The following is a 25894-nucleotide window of genomic DNA, read 5'->3' as shown; positions in this document are numbered from 1 at the left end:
CATCATTAGATTACAAAGCATATTAAATAAGAATTTGGCTGAGCAGTGGAAAGAGAAATGACTCGCCTGACATTGCCCACTAGACCAAGGCTAGGAATGGGAACCAAATTCAAGTCATCTGTGCCACAAAGTGGCTTTCTGCAGTGGAAATCCAGCCTGGGCTCCAGAACAGGGACTGAGAGCTGTTCTCAGCTGAGTATTATTTGGTGACAGTTCAGTGCAGTGGGTAGTGGCCAGACACTGCTACCACAAAACACAAAGTACAGCTGGGGACCAGCTGGTTGCCTTAGTGGAGATACCAAGGACTGAGTATTTTTTTGAGAATAAATTACTGTCCTCACCCCAAGAGGGAGCAGTGGTAACTAAAGAACATTAGCATCAAACTTTGACCTGGATGGGCTGGCAAAGGCTTCACCCTCAGCCTGCTGCCTTTCTGTCCCCAGAGCCTGGATGAATATGCTCATCCCCCTTCTCACCTGAGCAACTCCTTCTCCTTCTCCAGTGCGTTGAGCATATTCACAGAAGAGGACTGCTGAAGACAATAGGTCTGGAAGGCTGGCAGCATGTTTACGAATTCCAGGAATATTTCTCCGATGCACACGGTCATCAGGTCATCGTCCCCCTGCAAGTATGCAATAGAGCCCTGCTCAGTTAGCTCAGGAGAGGCACAGCCACGGGGCCCACCTTCAGTCCTATCAGCATGAACCTGCCGCAGGATCTGCTGAGCACCAGACCTAAGGTGGAGCTGGGCTCACCCTTCCTGGTCAAAAGGCAGTTCCTGCAGTTCCAGGGGGAATCAGTGCCTGGAGAGGGGAAGGAAAGCTGGTCTAACTACTTGCTCTTCCACACACAAAGAGCTGTCTTCTCTCCTCTTGTGGGCTCAGCCAGCTCATCAGAGCAAGGACTCAAAGGCCAGAGTGAGCCTTCTAGTCAAGAGGGTGCATTGTGGCCCCACAGCCTTATTTCTATTTCTCTGCCCTCTAACCACCATGCTGGTGGGGCAGGAAAGCTCCTTGTGGAAGGCAGGGTGCATCAGCAGAAGCAGCCATACACAGAGCTATAGAGCAGGGAGCAGCCTGCACTGCCTGGCCCCACAGCCAGCCTAGAGCCAAGCTGCAGTAAACTGCAATCCAAGGCAAACACAGCCAAGCCAGCACGAAGCCAGTCAGCTCAGGGCTGCAAGAGCACAGCCTGAGAGACAGAGCAAGCTGAGCTCTGTGCCCCCATGGTCACATTCTTACCAGCATCCAGGCTAACTGGCCTAAAACTAACTTTGATAATGGGGCCATTAAGACCCGATAATGGGATAAATGAGCAAGACTGCTGATGGCAGTGGCATCATCACAGCACAGTGAGTCCAGCAGCTGTGACCTGGCACAAGGCTACTGAAATCAGAATAGCTGAGGGAGCAAGGGACTAGATAGCTGATAGCAGATCATAACCCAGGAGTCCTACCTCCTGTTCCTCTCCTCCACCTATGCTGCCCCACTAATACAAAACCTATTCCAGTCTGCCTGGTCTGGCCCCTTTAGAGGGCAGATGCAGCATCATACCTGGTCAAAGGCCTGATCAATCTCTTCTTGAAGTATCTCCAGAAAGTTCTCATTGAGGTCAATGAGCTCCTGGATGTTGCTGAAGATGCCCTGGAGCTGCTCCTGGCTCAGCAGCCCAGCCGCCTGCATTGGGAGGTAGAACTCCTCTTTGATGATGCGCAGGTCCTCTCCATAGCTGGCCTCTGTGTTGACAAACTCCAGCACAGACTCCTTGCGCTCCGTCCTGCGCTTGTGGCACTTCTCGCAGAGGTCAGCCCGCCTCTGGTTGCAGTTCTGAACATCTGTCTCCACTGAGAGATCCCTTTCTCCACAGTCGGTGCAGGGACGGTGGGCTTCCCAGGCCTGCAGGGAGCTCAGCGTTTCAGATGCCCTGTTCCTCCACTTCCTGGCTGGCATCTGGCCAATGCCACTGTCTGCCCTCTCCACATCTGCTGACTTGGTCCGGGTGGCCTCAGTGGGATCCAGGTCATCCCGGGCATCGTTCACACCAACGATCCCGCTGTCTGTGCTCAGACTGCTGACATTGCTCCAGTGATGTCTGGAGCGGAGGGAGCCCCGTGGAGTGCGTCGGGTCTCATCAAAGCTGCCACCATGGCCAAGGTTGGCTTTTGCTACCACTGGACCTGAGAACAGACACAAATTGTTACAGGCACTGCCAGCTGCACAGTGCTCACCTGAGGAACTCGTGCTGGCACAGCCATGAATGGCAGGAACCCTGGGGGGACAGGCTGGATCTGGTGAAGCAGTGCTGTGAGCTGTCTCCCCACCCTGTTTTGCTGCTGAGACTGGTGAGAGTCAGAAGTAAATGGCTCCCAGGTGAAGTCTGGGATCTGTCATCTCTGCACTGCCCATACCTGTGAACTCATTTGGGCTGCCCCTTCCCCTGCCATCTACCAGAAAGGGACAGAGCAGAGTAGACCCTGATTTCCTGCACACCTGGGTACAACTCAGGATGCTTCCCCCCGCCCAGTTTGTAGAGTTACTCCACATTTACAGCAGCACAGCAGGGCTCAGCATGTGGCCCACGAGCCCCCGAGCGTGCAGTGTGTGTACCGTAGTCTCGCTCCTGCCGGCGCTTCTGTGCGTGCTGCCGCGCTGCAGCCGCGATCTTCAGCTCCAGCTGCTTCCTCTTCACCGAGTCTGTCGGCATCGGGTCACTGAAGTGCGGCCGCAGCCGGCACTCCCGCTGGGCCTTGGCACCATCCGTGCTCTCATGGACGATGTCGGAGCTGGATCGGCGACAGCCAGGACTGGAGGTCTGCAAGAAAGGCAAGAAAGGGTTTGGAGCAAGGCTGTGGTGAAAGCAGCACCTGTTTTTGCAGACAGGACTTCAGCTGCCAAAGGAGAGAAAAGGAAACTCCTCAGCAGTGGGATTGTAAATGTAGCTCTGCTACATGATCATTAAAAAATCTGTTCCCCCAAGTCCCTCTGTCTTGTTCAGCCCTAACAAGCAAGAACCCCTCTCCCTTTGCTGTTTTGTAGCTCTGAGTACAGTGGCTCCGAGGTGGTTGTCAAATAACCATGAACAAGTCAACAGCACAGCTCTGGCTATGGGTCTGTGCTCAGCGACCTGAGCTCACCTGCAGCTGCTCTGTGAAGGTTTCAGCACTGCAGGGTCAGGAACTCCAGCCTCCGTGCCCCACCTGCACCAGCAGCTTGCCCAAGGGAGCACTAGGAGGGAATCTGTCTGAACCCCCAGACACACTGGAAGCCATGAAGGGTTTATTGCTGAACTCCCGGCATGAAATGCAGAGGTACATAGGCAGGGGGAAAAATCTCACTCCTGTTTCATTAAGTGTAATAAAAAAATCTTCTAATGCTTCTAAGTTTAATCACTCATGGGAGTTGGTATCAGATTGCTGTCTCCCAGCCTGCCCGGTTCCTACAATGAAGGGATCCTTCAGAGCTTCTAACAAAGAAAAAATCCTAAACCCATGTGTGAGAGGGGAATTCCTCTCTCTTACATTCCCTGCAGGTGGAGTGTCACTGGATGTCTCATTGCTTGGCTTGTCCTCCCAGGTCTCTGTTGCCATGGACATCGCTGTGGGCTGCTGGCTGTCCTCCAGAGGTGGGAGATCAGCTTCCCTCAGATCACACTGCCCCTTGGAGGGGGATTTGGCAGCAGTCTCAGCATTGCAGCTGCAAGGGAAGAAGCAGACTCCATTGAACATCACAGATGCAGTTCTCCTGCCGTTCCTGACACAGATGAGACTGAGCAGCAAGCCCAGGTTCAAACAACAACCTGCAACAGTTCAGGGAAAGTGCAGGCAGGGATTGTGACTGGTCAGCATGGATGGCTGTGCCTGTGTTTCAGGGGCTCCAAGCACAGCTCAGTTAAGACAGCACAAATTGGGTAACTGTACTTGTGCCAGCATCATTCTGGGTTATCAAGTCTCGGCTCTTCACAGGGCATTTTTGTGTCCATAAAACATGAGGTTCTCCATAGGGACCAGAAACACTCCTTTCTAAGTAGGCCACATCCATATTTGCTGCTATTTAAGGAGATGCTGCCAACACAGAAACCATATTGCTCATCTGGAAGAAAATCACCTGCTATAAACCATAATACTTTGAAGGGATTAGAGGATTAAAGGAGTATTCCCTCTGTTTTTCATCTCATATGATCCCAAGCCCATTAAAATCACTGGAAAGATACTAACTACTTTCAGTGAACTCAGGATCAGGCCTTTGGGTACATTTAAAGAGACCTGAAAAGATTGGCAGTGTCTATTGCTCTCACTTGGCAGTTCTGGGATGCCCTCATTCATGGCTGTCTAGTGCTAACAAGGGCCTGGCCTGGCTGATACAGGCAGCCTGTCCAACCCCACGTCCCCCCCTCTGTAGACAACACCACTCTCCAGACAGACACAGTCTGGTGCAAAACCACTGACTTGACAGAGTAGTTGACAGGCTGTCGTTTGTGATACTATTTGTGATACATTTTTTTAACAGGCTCTCTAAGACATCTTATTGCCATGCATAATGAAGCCTGTTGGGAAGAATATTTTTTTTTTTTTTATTTTGGGTTTACTTAGTTTTTATGGACTTGGATTCCTTTGAAAAGAAAGGTTGTGAGGACTGGATATGGATGCTTGTATATACAGGAAGCCAGTGTCTGGAACATATTTCAGGTTATGCATGTATTTTATGCTTAACAAAAATCTCCTATGAGAAAAACCTGCTTCTTAAAGGCTTCACTTGTGAACTTAAGCTGATAGGTCATACTGCTAATGTGCAATTCCAACAGTGTCAACTACAAGCAAACACATGAGACAGATGGGCATTCTCCTTGCAGTGAATGACAGTTGGCTCCAATAACAAACCATCAGCCAATACTGAAATCGCTGAAGAGGGAACAAATCTCCCAGAACACAAACTGGCTCTGTTGTCAGGCCAAAAAAGTTGGTTTGCATCTCTCCAGATGATGCTTTTTCATCTTCTTCCATTTATGTTTCCAGGCCCCTGCTGACACAACCAGTTAAAAGGAGTTTACTCGTGGCTGTGCAGCAATGGCAACAGTGCCAACAGCAGGCTCCTGGCATTTGCTTTTTGTTGTCCCCCTCCAGGTCTCTGCTCCCCAGCCTATAGAAAGGGGATACCAACACCACTGCTGTCACAGAGCAGTCTGTAGCACTTTACAAGGTGGCAGTAAGAGCAGCACAGGCACACAGCAAGGCTGCGGTCCCACCATGGTACTGGCCTGGCCTGGCCTGGCTTGAGAGGTTCCTGTCTCCTTCCTCCCTCCTGTCCCCAGCCATGCTTGGGGTACCACTCCTTATGTTTCTGTAACTGTCTGTGTGGCCATGATCTAAAATCAGTCTTGAAATTATATGGGTTTAAAAACCCTCCCTCATGTATTCTCAGACAGATAATTTCATCTATATTTCATTGAGTTGGGTAAAGCATATACAGTTCAGCTGGGCAAACCCATGGGAGGGAAGACACAGGTTAATGAGCAAGAAAACTCTTGAAGATGATGTGCCACTGCTGAAAACCACCCTTTCCAAAAGCTGCTCCTGCTCAAACTGTTCCTGGTTGAGTAACATGGAAAAGGGACCATGCTGGGGCACAGAGAGGCAATGGGATGTGTCCAAAGTTAGTAGCAGAGCTCACAATTGGAATATTATCTTCTTGATCACACCACCTCCCACCATACAGAACATATTCTCAAGAGAGATGCTGAGCTTTCATTTGTCATTTTCACAATGCTTCAAGATCATCCACTTAAATATGGGAAGCACTCCAGAGTATTACTGCTCCTCTAAATGAAGTTGACAGCAGCTCTCTGCTGATAGGGTCTACAGACCAGATGCCACCACTTATTGTGGTTTCCATAGCCCAAAAGGGATATTTAAAAAAAATCTCCAGATGTGATCTGCAGTGGGAATAAGAGCCAATACTACCCACAGAGCTGAGCTAAGGAAACATGACTGAATATTGAGAAATTCAACCCACCCCATGGCTGGTCAGTTGGAGGTAAGAAAGGCAATGATGCAGAGGCCACATTGTATGAGAGGAGATTTCTTCATCCCTGGTTTGACTGTTCTACTTCTTGTTATGATCCCTCCTGCTTGATGTACTGGCTGTGTGGTCTTGGGGTAAGTGCTGCTGCATGCACTAGTGTGATCAGAAGCATGTAGGCAAAACAGGGAGGATACAAGCAGTTTTGTAGAACCATATCCTAGGGCTGGTCCTTTAACCTTTGCCTCTGGCGTAGGAGGAAGAGGGGACATTGCCAAGAAAACACGATATTGCTTCTTTCTCTAGTCCCCTCCTCCTGGCAGAGATCTGTGCTGCCAACAGGTTCACACCACTGCCTGCTCAAGCAAGTCAAGTCCCCTCTGCCCTCACACAGAACTGTAGAAGGGGGGACTCTGGCAAGTTTCCATCTGTTGGATCAAATCACTTATTGGGACAGGAGTTTGTGCCTGGGGTTGGTGTCAGTTTTTTCTGTTCTCCCCAAGAAAGGTGATGCACTTGGGCCAGCACAGGGAGGACAGGTTGTCTTTGAACGTGTTTTTAAACCTCTTGTCATCATCTCTGAATTGCATGGAAGTGGAGGTTCTGGGGATGGTGTACAACTGGAAATGCACCTGCTTTCCTTCACAGTCTCTCTGAGCTTCTTCATGGTTTTATCATTGTCCAGGCCAGCAGTTCTCAGCCCTTTCCACATGTTCCTGACTCTTTCTGACTAATGGAAACGTTTTTGTGCACGTCTTCCCTGCTGTCACCTGCCTTCCTGACTTGGAGTCCTCTGCTAGGTGAAGTTGGTATTGTAGCCACTATCCTGGTGTCACCCCAAATACAGCCCATCACTCTTTGCAGGAAGCCTTCTTAGTCATGCTCTTGGCTAAATTGTGCAGGTTTCTGTTGTCACCATGTCTCCCATTTCAGAGACACAAAGCCACGGTCCTTGCATGTCCTTATCCTGAACAATTCGCCACTAAAGCAATTTCAGAAAGTGGACTCTATACTGAAAAGCTCACAGGATTTCCACCTAGATGTCAACATCCCTTGTCAGCCAGGACTACCACCTAAGTTAAGGGTATCCAGTGACCCATGAGGGGGCTAAAGCCACCATAATGATGAGACTGAAAATCAAATCTTCACTGACAAAATATTAAGTCAATTGAATGAATCTTAAGTAATTAACTATGAATTACTAGGGAGACTGTTAACTTACAGACAAAACTTCTTTGTAAAAGTGACACTTACACAGAAGCACTAGAAAGAGAAGACAGTTTTAGCTATTTTATTCTGTGATGCTCCATCACAACATCTCTATCAAAGGCTTGCTGAGCTCAGTATCTGTGGAAATGGGACCAAATCCCCAGCTTTCAGCTCATTTCACTCAAGACTTAGAAAAAATGTGGCCTGGATGCCAGCGATCATAATTTAGCACCCAAAATGCGGACAAAAATCTCCCACCTCTGCAGTGAAAATCAGCTGGAGTTGTGAATATTCAGGGACATTACAGTCTCAGGTGAAAATAATGGAAAAATGAGAAATTTCTAAAAAAAAGGAAACTGGAGTTTCCCAATGACCAGTGCTTTGGCAATAACAATTACCATTACTTGTTATTACTCTGGAAAATAACAAGGCCAGGGTGGTTCCTTCACATATAAAAACACCTCTCTAATACTGAAACCATTGTCATCCACATTTTTAGATCAGCTGTCATTTTGGTGTTAATAAAATCGCTTCATAGATTTTAACAAATCTAACTAGGGAGACTGAACACATTCACAGAAACAAAAACCACTGTGGATATTAAAAGTGCAGAAACCACACTGAAACCATAAAGGCCCTGGGCAGGAAGTGTTTGGAGGCCGGGAGAGTAGGGGGAAGGAAGTTCAAACACACTCCCCATTTCCTGTACTTTGCTGTGCACGCAGCTCAGGCTCCAGATACCAGTGGAATCACTGATCTGCACAGAGACAGCTGTTCTTACACCCTTACTGCTTGTGCCGTTCTGTGTATTTCATTTCACGTTAATGACAAAAATAGCCTAATCCATTAAAATGGTTGCATACCATAACTTCCTTCTCTATCTCTTCCCTGGGTTTTCATACTGTAGAAGAAAAGCACAAAGGCTGGGCTGGACAGCCGAGGGAAGCACTGAGGGCTCTGACAACACCTACTTCCCTTTGGATTATAAAGTTGCAGAAGTATTTCTGCTGTCACTCTGGCTACAACTCCACAGAAGTTCTTTCAGACGACTCTCATTCCTATGCAGAAGTCACTAGCACCTCCTCTAAAACCCGAGTCCATTCTCAGCCCATGCATCCCAGAAATAACAAGACAGCATACAAGGTTGATGCCCTGGCATTTCACACACCCATCTGTGGGTTGCAGAAGCAGCCAGAACTAAGTCTAATGCAGTTCTTGGCAAACCCAACCATGAAAGCCAAGTGCATGGAAACAAACCACTCCACCAACACTTATTCCTCCTTTTCCCATCAGCCTTATCTCACAATAAGACAGTGATAACTGCTCCAAATTCTTAGCTTCTAAAACTTTGCTGATTCCTACTGAGCCACCCTGCATAGAAAGGGATCCCCATTTCTTTGGCAGGAGGGAGGTAACAGGACTGCAGTGTCCAAAACCAGGATAGAGAAAGCAGTAGCTGTGCATCTTACCCAGAGAAAGGGAAAAACCCTGGATGGAGAAGATGGAAGAAGGCTTTACACAAGTATTTTCTCTGGCTGCTTACACAGAGATGGCAGAAGGTCAGTATTTACAAGTACTTTCACTCACTGCCTGTGCAGGTTACCAAGAAGGGGTTAAAGACTCGTAGCAGCCATCTTGCCCTTGTGTGCCTGTTCACTACACAGGCAGCAAGTGAAAGTACTTGCTGCTGCATGTCACACTATCTAAATTCATGTCCTGCAGTGGTGGGAGGACATCTTTCTTCAAAGGAATCATATTAGTACTTTGTATCCTTTGGCTGTCTTCTACTTTTAACAGATGCTAAAAAAAAAAGACATTTTGGTAATTTAATACAGAAATAAAATGGGTGGGAAACTGGGTGTCAGAACTACTAATGGCTGTTGTCTTTACAGGGTTAAGGTGCACAAAAAAGCAAAGTCTAGATGAAAATGCTTTTTGATGTTTAATCCCACGCAAGGTGGAGCTTAAGCCGAACAGCTTAAAGACAACGTCCATGTGGCTATCAGAGACTCCAAGATGAAAGGCTCTGCCAACAGTGCATTTATGCTACAGGAATTAAATGTACATATCAGGAGAAAGACTAGATCATTAACAAGGGAACTGCTTTCAGGTGACCCCACGGAGCATGTTACCTTTTCTTAATAAGTTCCAAGGCTGAACCTATGAATTCATCCTTCATTTTTTGTAGCTTAGCTCCATAGCTGGATAAGTCTGTGGCTTCTAACAGCAGCGATGAACAGCAAGAGGACTGGGCTTCAGAAGCCAGCGACTGCCCTGCAAGGTGGAGGACATCTTTTAATTGTCTTGTCTCTCCTTTCTGCTGCTCATCACTGAAGATATCCTGCCCAGCACTGTGTATTGCTCCTGACTGTAGAGGTGATCGTGGAACAGGGCTGGAACAAATAGGGACTGGTGATGAATCTGGGATGGAAGTCTGGAAGGTTCTGTCCTTCACCTCAGGACTGCTCATCTTGAAACCATCCCATGTGGCTGGGTTTTGGGAAAAGCCAGCAGAGGTGTGGTTTTCATGGAATACATCATCATCCTCCTCTGCTGTGACAGCAGGTTCATTCACAGCTTTGGTCCCTAAAGCTTCTGGACAGACATTCTTACTGTTTTCCTCCTCCAGTGTCTGGTTTGCAGGCAAACCCTTTTTCAAGCAATCTGCTGGCCCACTGCTGCTGTCAGATGAATTTCCCTCCTTACTTCTCATTTGCTTGAACTCCTCAAAGGTGGGTATGTAGAGCCTCCCTTTGCAGCGGCCTTTCTTGCTCTGTCCCAAAGTGACTTTGCCATCTGTTTCCCCACTGTACTGTTCTAGGGTCTCTGGTGTTCTGGATTTGCTCATCTCATGGCTTTCCCCAGCATGCTGAAGGGGCAAACTAGGGGAGCTATTCTGCCTTCGGAGCTGAAGCCTCCTCTGAGCCTCCTGCTTGATGTCTTCCGGACTGATGATCCTGTGTGCAAAGCACAGTCCCTGCCCTGCTGTGTGGCTGTGCCTGAGAGCACTGTGTTCCACCAGAACCGTGCAGCAGTTCACAGCACAGCCGTTCTTGCACTGCCGGCACACCTGGCATTCAAAGAACTCCTGGGCCATCAGCTCAGGCAGGGCCACCTGTGGGCGCACTGGCTTACAGGGCTCTGCCACCTTGCTGCTGTGCAGCCTCAGCTTCTCCTTCAGCTCTTTTTTGGCATCCCCGTGTAGGGCTCTTTCCTCTGCAGAAGGGAAGAGCCACTGAGGCACTTTGGCAAAGGGAGGGAGGAGCACATTCTGTGCAGATAGAGATGTCTGTTTAGCACGGAGAGAGAGGTTCCTCAGTGAATCTGATGCGCTCAGTACTGGGGCCACGTCCACACAGCCTTCTGTCCACTGACTGGTGCCTCTATAGCGGAAGATGATCTCGTTATCCAGGCTCCGGCAGTGAGAATACACCCCACAGTCAGCAACTGTTGCCCAGTGAAGGTTCTCCACACTCCGATACATCCGGTTTTCCACAGGATTGGCCAAAGGTGCCTTGCCCGTGTGGCAGGCAAGAGTGTGGAAGTCCCCAGAAAAAACATGAGTGTCTAGGTTCTTTAGTGGATGCATTCTGCTAACCGAAAAATCCTTTAAGGCATGTTGTGCACAGAGCTGATTATTTTGGCAGCTCGAGATCACCCGGCAGTGTTCCTGTCTCTCATCAACACTGATGTATGTCATAGCAAATGCACATGGAGGCTCTAGGACAGTGGCGTCTAGGGGGAGAGGAGGGAGCTGGGGTGTCGCTTAGATGCCAGTCAATGTCCACAGACCACAGACAGCAAAGTGTGCTGCTGGGCACTCAGATAAGAGAGCTCTCACATGGGTGGAGTCGCCATGCGTAGTAGACCTGTGAATGGAAGGAAAGATGAGTTACTGAAGCAGCCTGGTGCTGACTCGCAGGATGCAAAAGCAGGTCTGCTTCCAGGGTATGCAGAATCCAACAGCAACAGCTTGTGTAGGAGCAGAGCAGCGTAATGGGGCGATGAGCCGTGGGGCTTGGGGCAGGGAAGCTTTTTCTTCTCTAGCCAAGCCAACAGTGGCCTTACACTACCCATCTGAATTTGGAGAAGTTTATCCCACCTACCCTCAGCAATTCCCTCACAATAACATTGCTCTGCTCTAGAGACAAATGCTCAGAAGTGCTTGCTGCAGGTTCAGCTTATTCACACAGCAGCACTAAGGAGATGGCAGGTTTACAAAAGATAGCAAGGTTCTTTCCCTCAAATGGAGTGCAGAAAAGAGTGTGTGGGTTAAGGGGGATGCTGGGGGTGGGAAAGGATGATGTAACAGTGTGATCTCCTGGAAGATTCAAGTAGCAAGGAGGAAGAAGAAGGCTGGCAGGTGGTGGTTTTGTGCCTGACAGTCACACTGCAGCCCCTTATTGCTCTGATTCACCCTTCACAAGGAAGATACATATGGTTTATTGACTGCATATGGTAGCCAAGCATTGCCAAGGCCTTTCCAGTGCAGAGATAAAGGTACCTTACAGACTTTCACAAATGCATCCTCCTGACTCCTTAGCCATGGGCTCAAATGATTATTTCCCCCATGACAGCTCAGCAGAGGCCCCAAAAGAGAAAGGTGCGCTTTTCAAGGCTCCTCCTGTGAGCTGTGTTCTGCACTGTAAGGCCCAGGGAATCTAAGTGACTAAATCACATGTTCAGAGTAGAGAGTTAAATCCCCAAACTCCAGTTTGGACCAGCAGGATGAAGGCTAAGTGGCTACATCCTTGCTGGAAGTGGATGGAGCCTCCTTACACTGAATTGAGAGACTCTAGATTTTTTTTAAGGATTTAGGCCTCATGGACTTGCCAGCAGTCACACAAGACATCAGTGTCTGCTACAGCCCAGTCCACTCCCTTCCTTGGCAATCAGAGGCAAAGGGAATGAGTGAGTGCCATAAGTAAAGGAGAGTAAGATTGGGCAGGGGATATGGAATTAGCCTGAGATTCACAAGGGCAAGATAGAGCTGGGATGGTGCGGCATGAGTCTTTAATAATAAACCAGGCAAGAACCAACCAGGTTTAACACACAGGAAGAGGTCTTGGTAAAGCAAGACAGAACCAGTTACAGCCCAGCCTGTTTGTTCTCTAGGGCAGCTGGATTCCCCACACATGGCCAACTATTCAAGGAGCACAGCCACCTTGACCAGGAGGGGAATTGAAGAGGTTTGTTAGTCCCCGAAGGCTAAGACACCACAGGCACCTAACCATGTGATGCACCAACAGACATTTTCTATCTGAGAGGAAGTCTGAATTACTGTATTGCCTGGAAGCCAATCTTGCTAACACACTGGGAGCTTGACTCATCCCTTGCTTAGAGTGGCTCAAATTAGCGTACTTTCCCCACATTAATGAAATTATGTCTAATCTAATCCCAGAGAGGGAAGGCAGAACTGCTCCTGTGGTTCACCACTGAATGAAGAACATAATTTCCATCCTTCCTAACTGCTAAAAATAAAAATTAAAACTAGCTCTCAAAGTGTGGCTGTTCCCCAAGATGTCACAGACACTTCTCACCCAGTCTTCTCATGATGGGGCTGGAGTTCCCCCTTCTTCATGGCTCTGGAGGAGCCCACAGGTGACAGCAGAGAAACGTGAGGATCAGGACTTTCTGTGATCATAGGTTATAACATAATCTGTCAAGAAAGAGAGAATTATATGATGTGAGAGCCAGTCACTGAGCAGAGAGCAGGGCTCCTGGTAGTGCCGAGAGGTTCCTGTGAGAAAGTGCTGTTAATAAAAGATGCCATGCCCTGTCAGGTTGGTCTGTGATCAGTCGCAGCCACAGGACTAAAAGCCACCATGTACATTTGGCACTCTGCTTGCAGAACAAGAAGAAAGAGAAAACAGCCCTTGCTGCAGTGAGAGCAGAGAATAAAGCTGACCCTGTCCCAGGCAGGGACTTACAGAGAGTGAGGCCTGAAGAGAAAGCAAGGCCCACGTGAGGCAGGATCCTGGGCTGGACACTGGCTCGGCAGGCTCTGCATGTGTGCATGTGTAGCAAGGGGGCCAGAGAAGAAAGAGCACAGGCAGGGGTAGAAGCAGTCAGGAGAAGAGTAAGGAAGCAGGCACAGAAACAACAGGATGGGATCTGTCTGTGGCTGCTCCATTCATCAAGAGATGGGCAGCACTGAGAAGACAATTGACTTTTGTCCTCATGATTCTCTTCAGCTGGAAGTCCACTGCCAGGGCTCGTAGAGCTGACCCCTCTATGGGCTGCAGGTCAGTTACAGTGATGCCAGGCGTGGGTGGTTGGGGGCCACTCTGCCCCTGCCTGCTCAAGTGCACAGCACAAGCCATGGAGGAGAGGTTGCATCCCTCCATTTCTCAAGGGAATGCCTCAAACCCTCCAGCAGGTGAGGGTACCCCTCTGCCCTGCAGAACAGCACAGGCCCATTCCCCCAGCAGCCGTGGAAGGTGCCAGTGCTCTCAAGCACTGCCAGGCAGCAGGGACCTGCTGCTTTGTCAGGGCAGGATTTTCCAGAAAATGTCTGTGGGATGGCAAAAGTCACTTCAGTAGGGCAGGCAGAGTGAGGGACAGAGAGCAGGAGCCAGAGGCAGGTTTGCAGAGTGGAGGAACCAGAGAAGATAGAGAACAGCCACAGCTGGCTGTGAGACAGCAGGAGACAGAGACTTAACAGAGGAGGTTGAGCAGAGTTTGCGGAAACATAGGCAAGCACCAAAATTTACTGGATTAAGTACAGGAAGATGGGAATTTTGCTTCCAAATAGTTTATTTTAATATTTGTCACCCATCAGGGGTGAATTTTCTTTCTCTGTAAAGTGATTTTTTCGGTTTAAGAGAACACTTTGGACACAGGAAGTCCCTTTGATACTTCCAGAAGAGCTCAGAGCAAAGGTGCACATGGATGTAGCTCACAGGTGGGTGTGCAAGGGGGTCTGGTGCCCTGGCTGGAGTGAGAGGGAGCCTCAGAAATCAGTGAGTTCTGTTCCACCAAATGCCTGCAGGGCAGCTGTGGAGATCCTGTAACAGCCAGCTCAGGCAGCAGCACCTTTCTTCCCTGTCACTTCACTCTCAGAAGGACCATCTCTTTCCTACTGAACTCTTGTGATCTTGCCTGTTCCCCCATGTCACTGCCCTGAGGGCTGTGCACAGCATGTCAGGCAGCTAAACCTAATTTCCCTGAGCACCCTGGGCAGCTGCTGCCTGAGTCATGACCTGGACAGGGGACTGGCTGAGGCACAGCCTCCATTCCCCATTGCTCAGGGATGCTTGGAGCAGGAGAAAAGCAGCAGTCTCTCTAAAACACCAGGTAATTTGTACCTGGCCTGTAACCAGGAAACACTGAGTGTTTCTCCCTCCTTCCCCTGTTCTTGTGCTCCATGGCACACAGCAACAGCATCATTGCTTCAGCTCAGATGCCTGCATTTGTCAGGCCACTGACACCCATGATACAAAACATGTGCCTGCACACTCAGCTCCCAAGTAACATGGCCACAAGCCTGTTGTAGGCAGTCTGCTGGAGGAGAGCACAAGATGGAGACAGAAAAAAACCCAAAACAAGTTAATATGCTTTTGGTTGATATGCTAGAGATGACCTTTGAGCATGTACTTGCAGGCCCACAGTACATATAGAGTATTTAGCTGCAGTCTTATATGATCACCAACAAAGAAACACTGGGAACCACAGCAACGTGAAAGTTTGTCCTCCCACCACCTCAGAGCTGTAAGTACATGCTGTAGCTACAGCAGGTGATTCCAGGTATTGAATTGCAATGGTCACAGAAGTGTGAGGCAATGGAAGGAAGGAAATGCAGATTTCTTACATGGTCACCCAACTCTGGGTCCTAATTTACCCTCTCCTAAAGGTACACAGCAGCCCTAATGTATCCTCTGCTCTCCTCCAGTTAGACCAAGAACTGAGTTGCCAGGTCTTTATCACTCCCCAGTATATGTGAGCACTGTGGATTGATGCCACGCTCCTTTGTTTACACACCTGGGTACTTCCAGGCAGTCCTGTCCATACTTACCCAAAGCTCAGGCTTTATTCTAGACCAGCAATCCTCCAGGCCAATTCTGACTTATTCCAGGCCAAATAGCAAAGCAGAGATCAGTGTTGGCTGCTGCTGCAGCACATCACTGCTCCTCAATCACACTGGCCGTGAAACATTTCCCTGTTCCCTTGCTCAGGGACTGAAAAGCTTCTAGTGGTTATGAGCCTCATGCCTTAAGTGAGCATAAGACTAAGGGCAATGTGTGCTCAGCTTATTTTCTACCCCGTGATTGTGTTTGATCAACTTCTTCACTACTCTGATAAGTGCCTGCTTGGAGACTTGCCACTAACCTTAATTTTCCTGTAAAATCCTCCCCAAGAACTTATTTCTCAAGGATTAAAGTTTGAAGGATAAATTATTTCTTCCCAAACACATCAGAACCGTTCTGCCTGGCTGACCTTCCCAGCAAAGCACCAGACGAAGTGTCAGGACGATGAAGCAGGCAGGCATAGGATAAGTAGCTCATTGCTGATGAAAAGCACTGTGGAGAAGACCATGTTCAAGGACTCCAGGAATATCAGGACAAGGGATCACAGAGCATCACAAGGCCTCAGGAAAAGAGGCCACCAAATCTGGCAGGGCTGAGTAGGTTTGCTGGTGCTGCTTTGCAGAGTTCACTGCAGCAAGATTTGCTCTATAGACTTACCAAACATGGACCTCTGTTCCATGAAATGGCGGAGAGCAGCTTGCTATTGTCTGGCTTCTCCTGCTTGATCAGAGACATCAAGTGAGACTGGTACATTTTCCACTTTTCACATTTACAATATCTCAGTCAGAAGCAAATGAGCTTCCGAGTCACGGCCATCACACCAAACTCCTACTTCCAAGGGAGGGGAAGAACTGCAGATCCTTACTCCATCTTGAAATAAGAGATTACACTAACCTTCGTGTTTTATTCTATTTGTTCTGAATTAGGTTTTGCAAATTGCAGCACTGAACAGAGGTTGGTTTATTCTGGACTACAATCTCCCTTTTATTTCAGAGATCCAGCCAGATAGAGGGATGCGAACAGCACATTTCAAAGAGCTATACAAAGGATTTTAGCAAGCTATGATACTGCTGTGAGTTTTGTGCTATCTGATACAGCTAACCTCATGGTCACAGCATGATCTGCCTACTTCCATGTCATGCACATCACTTCAGCTGCTTAGCAGAACACCAACAGTATCAAGAGAAAGAATGCCAGATGTTTTATTTTTTTCATATTAAAGGTTAACAAGAAAAAGAAAGGTGCCTTGGCTGTATTTGTTTTCTTACCTGTCCTCTTAACCAGAGCTGTGCTGCAGAAGCTGGTTGATGAAGATAAGGTGATTGTAGTTAAATTTCTTGGGGGGTTTTTTGTCTGTTGTAGCAGCTGAAACAGGAACACGGCTCATATAGTGTCTGTTAATTGCAGCAGGAGAAGTACAGCCACAGTAGTTCCCTAAACTAGTACAATTTCCTGGGTTTCTTCTCCTTCCTAGGGTAAACAGCTAACCATAACTTTCCCTGAGTTTACAGTATTATCACTGCTTTCATTGTCCACTGCATGGCATAAATCAGGATTGCTAACAAGAGGAACGACTGCCAGATTGATTTCAAGGCCAGGTAATAAAGGGAAAACAATAACCTTCATAGTCTGCTCACTGTATTTATAGTCCCTGTGTTCTCACCTTAAACATAAGCAGGAACCACAAAGTCTCAGAGACAGCTTGGCATGGGAAACCCCTGAAGACCCAGTGCAGCCCAGGATCAAGAGGTTGCTGAGAGCACAGGCAATTGCATTAAATTCTGCTGTATAATGAGCTGCTTGCTTTGCCATGTGATATTGTCTAGCCATTCTCCTCCTTTCACATCTCTTTTCCTAATCCTTTTTGGGATTTTTTTCTTGCTTCTCCAAGTCTTCCTCCATCTCACTGCACTCCACACAACAACTTGTTGTTAACAACTTGTCCAGAAAAACTGGTCTTGGCCACAGTCAGGGCTGGATGGTCGGAGCAGCCCACAGGGTACACATGTGCCAGCCAGATGTATCACAGAACAATCTGTCCACAGTATCTGTTCATCACCATATGAACATCCTGGTATGGATCAGCTCAGTTCCAACAGGGAGAGTGTAGGAATCACCATAACTTCATGTGAGCTTCTATTTGGGTCAGATTGGCTCTGAAATAGTCTCAAGGCAGTGAAAAAGCCACTCTCAACATTTTATCGACTCACTTAAGTATTCTTGGCTTCTGTTCTGTGGGATTTTTAAGCTGTTTGGGAACTATTTTTATTGACATAAAAGGTTTCACCTGAGAAGCCCTACTGCTCCACACACCTGTGCACTTGGCAGCAGTGCCTTTGATGAATTTTTCTGGCTGCTCTCTTAGTCTCAGCAGCTTCCTTCTCCTTGTGTTCCTCCTTCAAAAAGGCTGTGATGACACGATGCTTCCAGCCTACCTCCAAGGACAGGCATTCCAGCACACTGATTTCAGGTAGCATTCTTGCAAGGTGTTCTGTGTTCCCTTTTGATTCCTTGCTTTGGGAAAGGGTACACCCTTTTGTCTCACCAATGCACCACTCAATCTCTTGGACAATATTGCTCCAACAGTCCTGCTGATGATGCAGCAGAGGGATTGGAGCTTGAGAGGATTAACATTCATCTTGCAGCAAAGGAAGGCTGAGTAGGTTGATTCTGTAACAAATGCTCCTGTCACCAGTGTGACACCCCCATCAAGTGTCCCAGCTGGAGTTGCTTGTCATCATCAGCTGTGAAGCATCCCAAGAGATGGCAACACCCACCATCTGCCAAGCTTTCAGTGATTCAACACCCTGGTTGACCACAAAGCTCCTTTGGATGACTCCCTCTCAGGAGGAAGCAAGTCTCATTTGCAATGAAGTCCTCTCATGGGACAGATCACTCACAGCACCCATGAACCTGCAGGGTACATCTGATTGACAGATGCTGCCCTTGTCTGTAACACTGTGAGCCACTCTGCTCCCCTCCTATGGCTGGAGAAGGAGTCCACAGGGTTATAACCAAGCAGAGACAATGCTCAGGCTTGAGTTAGCTGATGTTCAGGACCCAGGTGGTTTCCCCTGACCTGTGTAGACACCATGAACCAAGCATTCCCAGGCCTTTGGGTCATGCAGAGCAGATCTTGACCATCACCCACCTTGATCCTGGCATACACACACAGCACTCACTACTGGCCTTACAAGGAATAGACATGGTCTAAGCACAGGCTCTGACCTTGCTCCATACCTGGCAAAGACACAGGCAGTTCTCAGAGGCAAACCTGAGCCAGGAAAACCTACCCATCCCCCTGTGAGATATCTGGGAATTATAAAGCCATATGTCAGCTCACTTTACAATCTGGCACCTCCACTTCTCCTTCAAATTCCCACTCTTCATAGGTATAACATCAGCACTAACTGCAGAAAATGGCTGCAATATGGCTACAAGTGAATTTGTTATTTCTTGGGAGGCTGGGAGAAGAAAAGGTTAGGGTTGTGACTTGAAGCTCAGTCCCAGCAAAGGGTCCAGCATCAGTTGTGACTTCCCAGTGCCAGCTCCAGACTGTTCTCCTCTGGCTCCCAGCTGCCAGAGGTGTGCCCCAGCCCAGCCCTGCTACGCTCAGTCAATGACTCGCATGCCTTTGTGAGGCAGCCCAGTACTGCCAGCCCAGTGCTCTGCCTCCAGCTGTAATCAATGGCACATCCTTTTGGAAAGAGCAACACAGATGGGCAATGTCGGCAGATGAAAAATGAAGAGGTGGGGAACTACACCTCAGATCATCTAAAACTGTCTTGATCCTCTCTGCATGTGTTTCAGGAAGGCAGAAGGGACAGTGCAGAAAAGGAAGGGCACAATGGGTCAGTTAAATATGAGAACTGAGAAGTAAATCAAGCCAGTAGCAGGAAAGGGTTGGCTGCTCCCTTCCCCTTGCAGCATGTGAGGAGGATCAACAGAGCCTTCACCTAAGCACTCAGCTGAATGTTGTCATCTTTTGCACATTTCAACTCACAATTTTCATTCACTCTCTGGCAAGAAAGAGGTAAAAAGCCAAGTCACACTTGATGGAAAAAATAAAATCAAGTCCTTTTTTTAATATCGCCATTTAACTAATGATTTAATCTCATGATTTGCAGGGCCTCAGTCATGATGCTGGATTTCTTTCAAGGTGGAAATACCCCTGGCTGAACCAGCAACACATGACCATCAGGGCACATAGAAACATAGCATTTCCCATGCCCAATTACACTGCTTCCACCAGTCCCAGAAGGACAATAGAAAACCAGTCCTATGCAGTTGGCTCCTTCAGGGTGGCTGAAGGTATTCCTTCTTCCTTGTTCTAAGATTGTCCCAAGAGTCTCAGCCTAATCTTTAAAATGCATAGGGCAGAGGAAAGAAATCACACCCCAATTCTAAGAATAAGCTGTACGTCAAAAGTTTCTACTCCCTTCCTTATACTAGGAAGATGTTTTTTGCAGCACAGCCACAAATGTTAAACTTTGAGTGCACTAGTGGCTTACTGCATCAATCTTTCCAACCAGGCAATATAAACCTTGGCTCTCATCTCACTAGTGGGGAAAAAAGCCCCACTACTTAATTCTGTTGATCTCAGTTCATTAACTCTGCACTGGAAGCCACTCCAGCACTCCCCAAAGCTTAGGGTAGGTGGATGAGCAGAGTTCTTCCATGCCAGCAACGCATGTGAGATCAGAAGGAGGTCTGGTGGAGAAAGGAGATGTTGAGGATGGTAAAGGAGACATATGATCTCATCCGACACTTGGTTGGTCAACCTTGCTTGGTTACATCCCAAAGCTGTCAGGCACTTTGGCATACTGTTGGCAGAGGCAGGTTTGCCACGAGGAAATGTGTGCCAGCAGCACCAGTAGTCCTGGCCCGGCATGGATGGCCACAAGCAGTAACATTTCCTGTTCCTTTGGCTCTAGAGGCACTCGGCAATGCTTCTACAGAAAACCAGGCAGGACTGTGCCCACCACCTGTCTCAGTTGAGGGATGTATCCTCAGAAGGTCCATGTTTGTTGCCCACTATGAGGCAGTGGGAGTCCTGACAGGGAGCTGGTGCAGCTGGCCAGGCTCTGCCTCTGCATCAGTCCCACGGAACATCACAAGCTCTTCCCTACCTACCAAGGAGAATTTATTTTCTTCTTTTTTGCAGATTTTCAACTCCTCCCATGGGCCTCTCTAAACAACCCCTTCCCTTTCAGATGCTGATGCTTTTCAGCTGATTAAACTGTGGACCAGACCATGAGCTGGGTGTAAATCAGTATCGCTTGTCAATGCTAATTTACACCTGCTGAGAATTTCCCTTCCTTCACCATTTAGCAGAATTATATGACATGTCTTTTATCTCTCCGCACAGTTTAGCCTGCCATTCCCCTTTCCTGGCCCCCGAGCCTCCTGCTTTGCTCTGAACTCCCTGGAGGTTTACAGGATAAGTTGCTTATTTGCAATGTAAAGTGTCTCTCAGAACCACAGCCCCGTGCAAACAAACCCAGGAGAGGCACATTTATCCCTACTTGTGCAACAAATCCAGCCCCATCTTTTCCTGGCAGCAGTCCCCTAAGCACACACTGCGCAGAACTTGCTAAGGGAAGAAATATGTCTCTTATTGCCATTACACAATGCAGGACTTCTCTGGGGAGATGCAGAGGACGGAGAATGAAAGGATTGATTCCACAGAGACCCTGAGCTCTTTCCTTTCTCATTGAAACTGATGGTGATGGCTTGCCACCCAGCTCAGCACCCTGTAGATTCTGACTGTCAATAGGCAGGATACCATTAATGACTTCTTGTTGCTATGGTGATATTGATGGATAGTCCCTGGTGTTGGTGGGAATCCTGGGAAAGCTAGCAAAAAAAAAAAAAAAAAAAAAAAGTGGGTCAAAAAAAAAAGTGAGTTTGCCCACAAAGGGGCAGTTATGTGACATACTTGGTGAATTTAGTGGCACTTCACACCTCCTGCCTCCTACAAGAACAGCACAGTGTTCTCCAGAGCCAGTGCAAACACTCCTGCTTGCAGCAGTGCTCTGGTGCAGAGGTGCAGTGTTGCAAGTAGATTTCAGTACTAGGCATTACTTTTGCAGCTTCACTCTGGCAATTCATTTCATATACGGAATAACAATCTTGGCTCCAGTGAAATCACTTGGACCTGTGCCAGTGGGCACAAAGCCAGGATTTTCCCCAGCTCTCAGGATGTCTTATCGCAAGTGACAATTTCATTCAGCTGCTTCGATAGCCACTGGGAACCCCTTGCCTCTCCAGAACCGTTTCAAGCATGGAAAAGCCGCTGTTGCAGTTTTTTGCTCTATTTCCCTGAGGCTCAGTGCTATCCTCTCTTTGAAGGTGGTGTCATGGGCTCTCTCTCAGCTTCCTAATTTGCAATGCGCAGTTTAGAGAAAGCTTTCACCTTTCATCCCAACCAAGCCACTGCTGGAAACAACAGGCTGTGCTCCAGTCACAATTGGGTCCTTTCACTTTGCACAAGTGTTCTTGGGATTTGGGGCTCAGGAGCCATCTTCCTAAAATAACACTTCTTTCTTTGACCTTCCTTTCTCTGGGAAAATCATTCCTAATTCAGGTTGGTGACACATCAATGAAGAAGTGATAAAGCTCCAGTGGAACTCCCTCTTTCTCTACAGATGCTATTTATCTAAGTCCACCGAGGAGTGCTACAGAGTCTGAAAGCACTTTACATCAGGAACAGATCCCAGGAGAAAAATTCAGTTCCTCTCTCTACACTACGTGTAGCTGTTCATCGAATTTACTGGGCAAGGTTCCTAAGCACATGGAGGCCGGACCAGCACTGACAGAGGGTCTCTCTTGTATAGCAACCCTTTGATCAGACTGTCAGCATCACTTATTTGCTTTTGTTTCATATTTTTCAATGCTCCAGTAAGTTGTTTTTCCCAGTTGATTATCAAAGGCAAAGGCTGCCCTTTCAAGTTGGATTTGCACCTCTTCCCTTCCCCTCCATTTCAATTAGCTATGGAAATTACTTGGACTTTCTTTTTCTATCTCCTCTTGCCTGCCTGTCTGAGAGGCTTTAGGAACACTGATGGCTGGAGAAAACTCCAGCTGATGTCTTTCCTGTAGGAAATGTTGTGACTTGCAATTAGCACATCTAAGTGCTCTGCTTGACCTCCTGCTGGCCAGGGTGGAGAGCACAGACCTAGCTGCAGTGTCCTGCCTTTTCCCCAGCCAGGAGCAAGGGGATGGAGTACTGTGAGTGCTATGGATGGAAGAAATGAGGTACCACCACAAACTGGTAGGAACAGACAAGGACAGGAATTGGTTTATTGCACTGGGAGACAGAAGGTGATAGGAACATAAAAGCTTCTTGAAATAGGATTTCTGCCTGTGGGGAACTGCTGTTCTACTGCGTTTGCAGCTATTACTTCTCTGCAAACAATTCTGTGACTGCAGAGACACAACAGGCAGTGAACTGCCCAGGGCAGCTTAGGGCTGAGCAGAAATGGCATTTGCACTGGGCTCTGGGTTCTTCCACTTGGAGATGCATGGGGAAATGTCTTTAGAGACAAATCCCAGCATGCTGGGAGGAGCACACATTCCACAGGACAGCTTTCCAAATGTGATTTGCCCTAAACAGCTGGTCACCAAAGGTTTCTCAGGTCACAATATCAAGACTTAAAAACACATCAGATGCATTCAAGATAGGAGAATCACTCTGGGCTGTATTTGGCCCCAGCTGGGCATTAACTCCCAGGTGACCCCACAGGAACAGGATTTGGAGAGATCAGACTGGAGGCAGTAAAGATCCATGGGATTTCTCACCACACACGAGTCTCCCCCAGACACATCGTGTCATGCATGGCTTACTGGAGATGTTTTAAAGTCATCATTAAGAAACAAATTCCAAGACTGATTAATACCAACACATGTACTCTTGGGATATTCCTAACCACATCTATATATTCTAACTTATCAATATTGCCATGGGACTCTTTCTTTTTGGTTTTCTACCAGACCCTACACTATCGTGAAAGGTGATGGAAGAGGAGGCAGGACACACCCCTTTGCTTAAAGCCAGCTGTAAGAAAATGTTTTTGTTTGTTCAAATGTACTGGATACTTTGTGCAAGCTCCATCTTTATGCAGTGCAGGTTTGCAACTGCACATGTAACACGCTGAAGAAAATTAAGAATAAATGCAGCAATTTTGCAGCTCTTCCTAAGAGAGTGAGGGAGAAGGATACTGAATCAGATCCCTTCTCCATGTGCTGCTGGTCTTGAATATTGACATCATATAGACCTCATGACATTAAGTGTGAAGACCCACCCCGGATCCAGAATCACAAGACACTCCATGTCACTTCTTATGCCAGTAACTTGCTGCAGGGTCTGAAGCTGGCAGCTCCCAACCAACTCTGGGTTCTCACAGCCTGAGTTAGGTATCATTACTTCCACGCCATTTTGTAAAATATTCCAAGAGCCTAATGAAGGTCACTACATTCTTGTTAACCTTTATTTTTTCACAACTAGGAAAAAATAAGACACAGATCATAGTAGCTGATGACAGCCCTTGCATGCACATTTATTTTACCAAAGTAGTGCTAAAAGTTGAACCAAGAGCAGCAAGGCAGAGCTGAGGGCAACCAGCCAGGGTTTTCTCATAGTAACACAGCACCGAATGTGTGCAGCCTTGGTGGCTGTCACAAAGTGTACACACCTACCCAAAGCTGAACACTCCACAGCAAGGAAGCAAAACCACTCTATTGATACAACTTCATAATATCAATCAAAAAGAGGAAACATTGTCTATGCAGACATCTAATCCCTCATGGGAAACAGACATGAATCCTTTGTAAACACCTTCTTTAAGGAGTACTCTGAGAAGATACAGTAGAAATGCTGCAGCCAACATCATGGTAAGAGTCTCATGCAACACAGCATCTCAGGAAAGAATTTAACCTCAACCTCGTAAGTACTGGCCATCAACGATCCCTGCATGGAGCTATAACACCTCAGAAAGTTTAATTACCACTTAAGAAATGGAAGACTAAATGAGCTACGTGACCTTTCCCACCCCAGATCCTGTAGGTCAGCATTATTTAAGACAACTGGGAGCTTGAAAAGCTAAACATTAGTGTTGGCAGATGAACAGATGGATGGACTGCTGCCAATATAATCCATCTTCCCACTTGCCTCCATAGGACTGGGTGACATTCAAAGCTAACTACTTCCCTATGCAAAGAGAAATGCACGCGATGCAATGAGTAGGCTTTAAAAAGGACTCATCAGCTGGCAGGACCAGTGGCAAAATGCTTTATGGCTGCTGTTTAATGTGCAGGCAAGGCTGTAAAAAAGAGGCAGCAGGCTGTGACAGAAGAGGGAACTGGAGTGACCACAGTGGATTAGCTGTAAGACAACCTCTGAGCAAGTTGTTAAAATCTGTCAGGATGCTGTCGTTTTTCCTTTGTGCATAGGAGGTCTAAATCTAATTAACCTTTTAATCAGAGTAGATAAAATTGTAGTATTATCATCAAAGGGGATGCCTTATCTACAGCTTCATGAGAAATTTCTATCTCAACTTGGATTTTTTTTTTTTTGCTTGAGGCTCCATGAGTAAATTCCGCAAACACGGAAAAACAGAAAAGAGTGAAATAGGAGATTATTTAACACAGCCAGTTACTGTGCAGATATCAGCTCATCTGATGCCAGATGGGACTCAGTCCAGAACTTTCAGATCCAGCTCAAATACCTGTTGCCTGGGCAGAGAGGAAGTTCCTGCTCCCTGACTGGGGCAGGCACAACAGGAGCTGTGACACACTGTGCCAGTATGAATCGTGTCACCCTCCCTCAAAGAGAGGGCACTGAAGCCCACAAACTCCCACATACCCAGGACTTTCTGGTGTTCTGCAAGGATTAAAAAAAAAAAAAAGTGAAACAATCTCCTACATCTACTAGCTATAGCAGGCTCTTCTGTCAGCTACTAGACTACAATGTAACTTTTCTAAATTGATGCAAATAACTCTGACAGGTACCTTTGTACCTACAGGACCCCAGAGAATAAAGATTGCTGCCTGTGACTGGTCTAAAATATAATCCAGATCAGACTGTATGTTGTGGGTTTTTTTTACAATGGCTGAAGTCTTCAAGATTTTCTACATCTGCTGGCAAACATTAGTTCTGTTGAAAAAGTCAGCCAGCACAAGCAAGTGCAGAAAAAACCCGTATCAAGATCTGAACCTGGGACTCCAGATAATGAACCTTCCTGGCTAACCCACTGGCACATCTGTTTCACTGAACTTGGCTGTGTAATCTGAACCAAAAAACCCACTTATTTCCATTTACTATTACCCATATGCCACCTCTAAATATACTTGCATATTAGCATTTATGCAATGTTCAGTACAAAATCCATATGGCTCCTTTCAGCAAGCAGCAACAAGGATAAGTTGCAAACTGAGTCTGGAGATGGAGCTTCTAAAGATTTCTTTCTAAGCACCATGTAACATTTGCTGTAGATAGACAGTGATGGAAGAGTTGTTACAACCCGCTCCAGATGGACCACGTTTTCTTTCCTGCATGAAGCTAAAATGGATTTCTTTTATATGAAATGTCTCCTAGTGATTCCTCTGGAACAGAATTTGGGTAGCAGAGCAGATTGAAGCTTAGGC

At 47.3% G+C, this 25894-nt stretch overlaps 1 protein-coding gene across 4 annotated transcripts in view; it reads right to left on the bottom strand.

Annotated features, from left to right (window-relative positions):
- Nucleotides 1-25894, bottom strand: part of LOC104694011 — a 44711-nt gene that overhangs the window by 2046 nt on the left and 16771 nt on the right. For 2 of the 4 annotated variants that reach the window (XM_039555132.1, XM_039555133.1), the window contains exons 2-7: nucleotides 12764-12882; nucleotides 9356-11092; nucleotides 3518-3692; nucleotides 2607-2811; nucleotides 1554-2176; nucleotides 477-622 (exon numbers count right to left, since the gene is read on the bottom strand). In XM_039555132.1, the coding sequence (XP_039411066.1) occupies nucleotides 477-622; nucleotides 1554-2176; nucleotides 2607-2811; nucleotides 3518-3692; nucleotides 9356-10923 (2717 nt within the window). In that variant the 5' untranslated portion in view covers nucleotides 10924-11092; nucleotides 12764-12882. The remainder of the gene's footprint in view (nucleotides 1-476; nucleotides 623-1553; nucleotides 2177-2606; nucleotides 2812-3517; nucleotides 3693-9355; nucleotides 11093-12763; nucleotides 12883-25894) is intronic. The other 2 variants (XM_039555134.1, XM_039555135.1) reach the window with 1 other exon arrangement.

Source organism: Corvus cornix, chromosome 7 (genome assembly GCF_000738735.6).
Source record: "Corvus cornix cornix isolate S_Up_H32 chromosome 7, ASM73873v5, whole genome shotgun sequence".
In the NCBI taxonomy this organism is placed as follows: Eukaryota; Metazoa; Chordata; class Aves; order Passeriformes; family Corvidae; genus Corvus; species Corvus cornix.
This window is presented reverse-complemented; position numbering and strand designations above follow the sequence as displayed.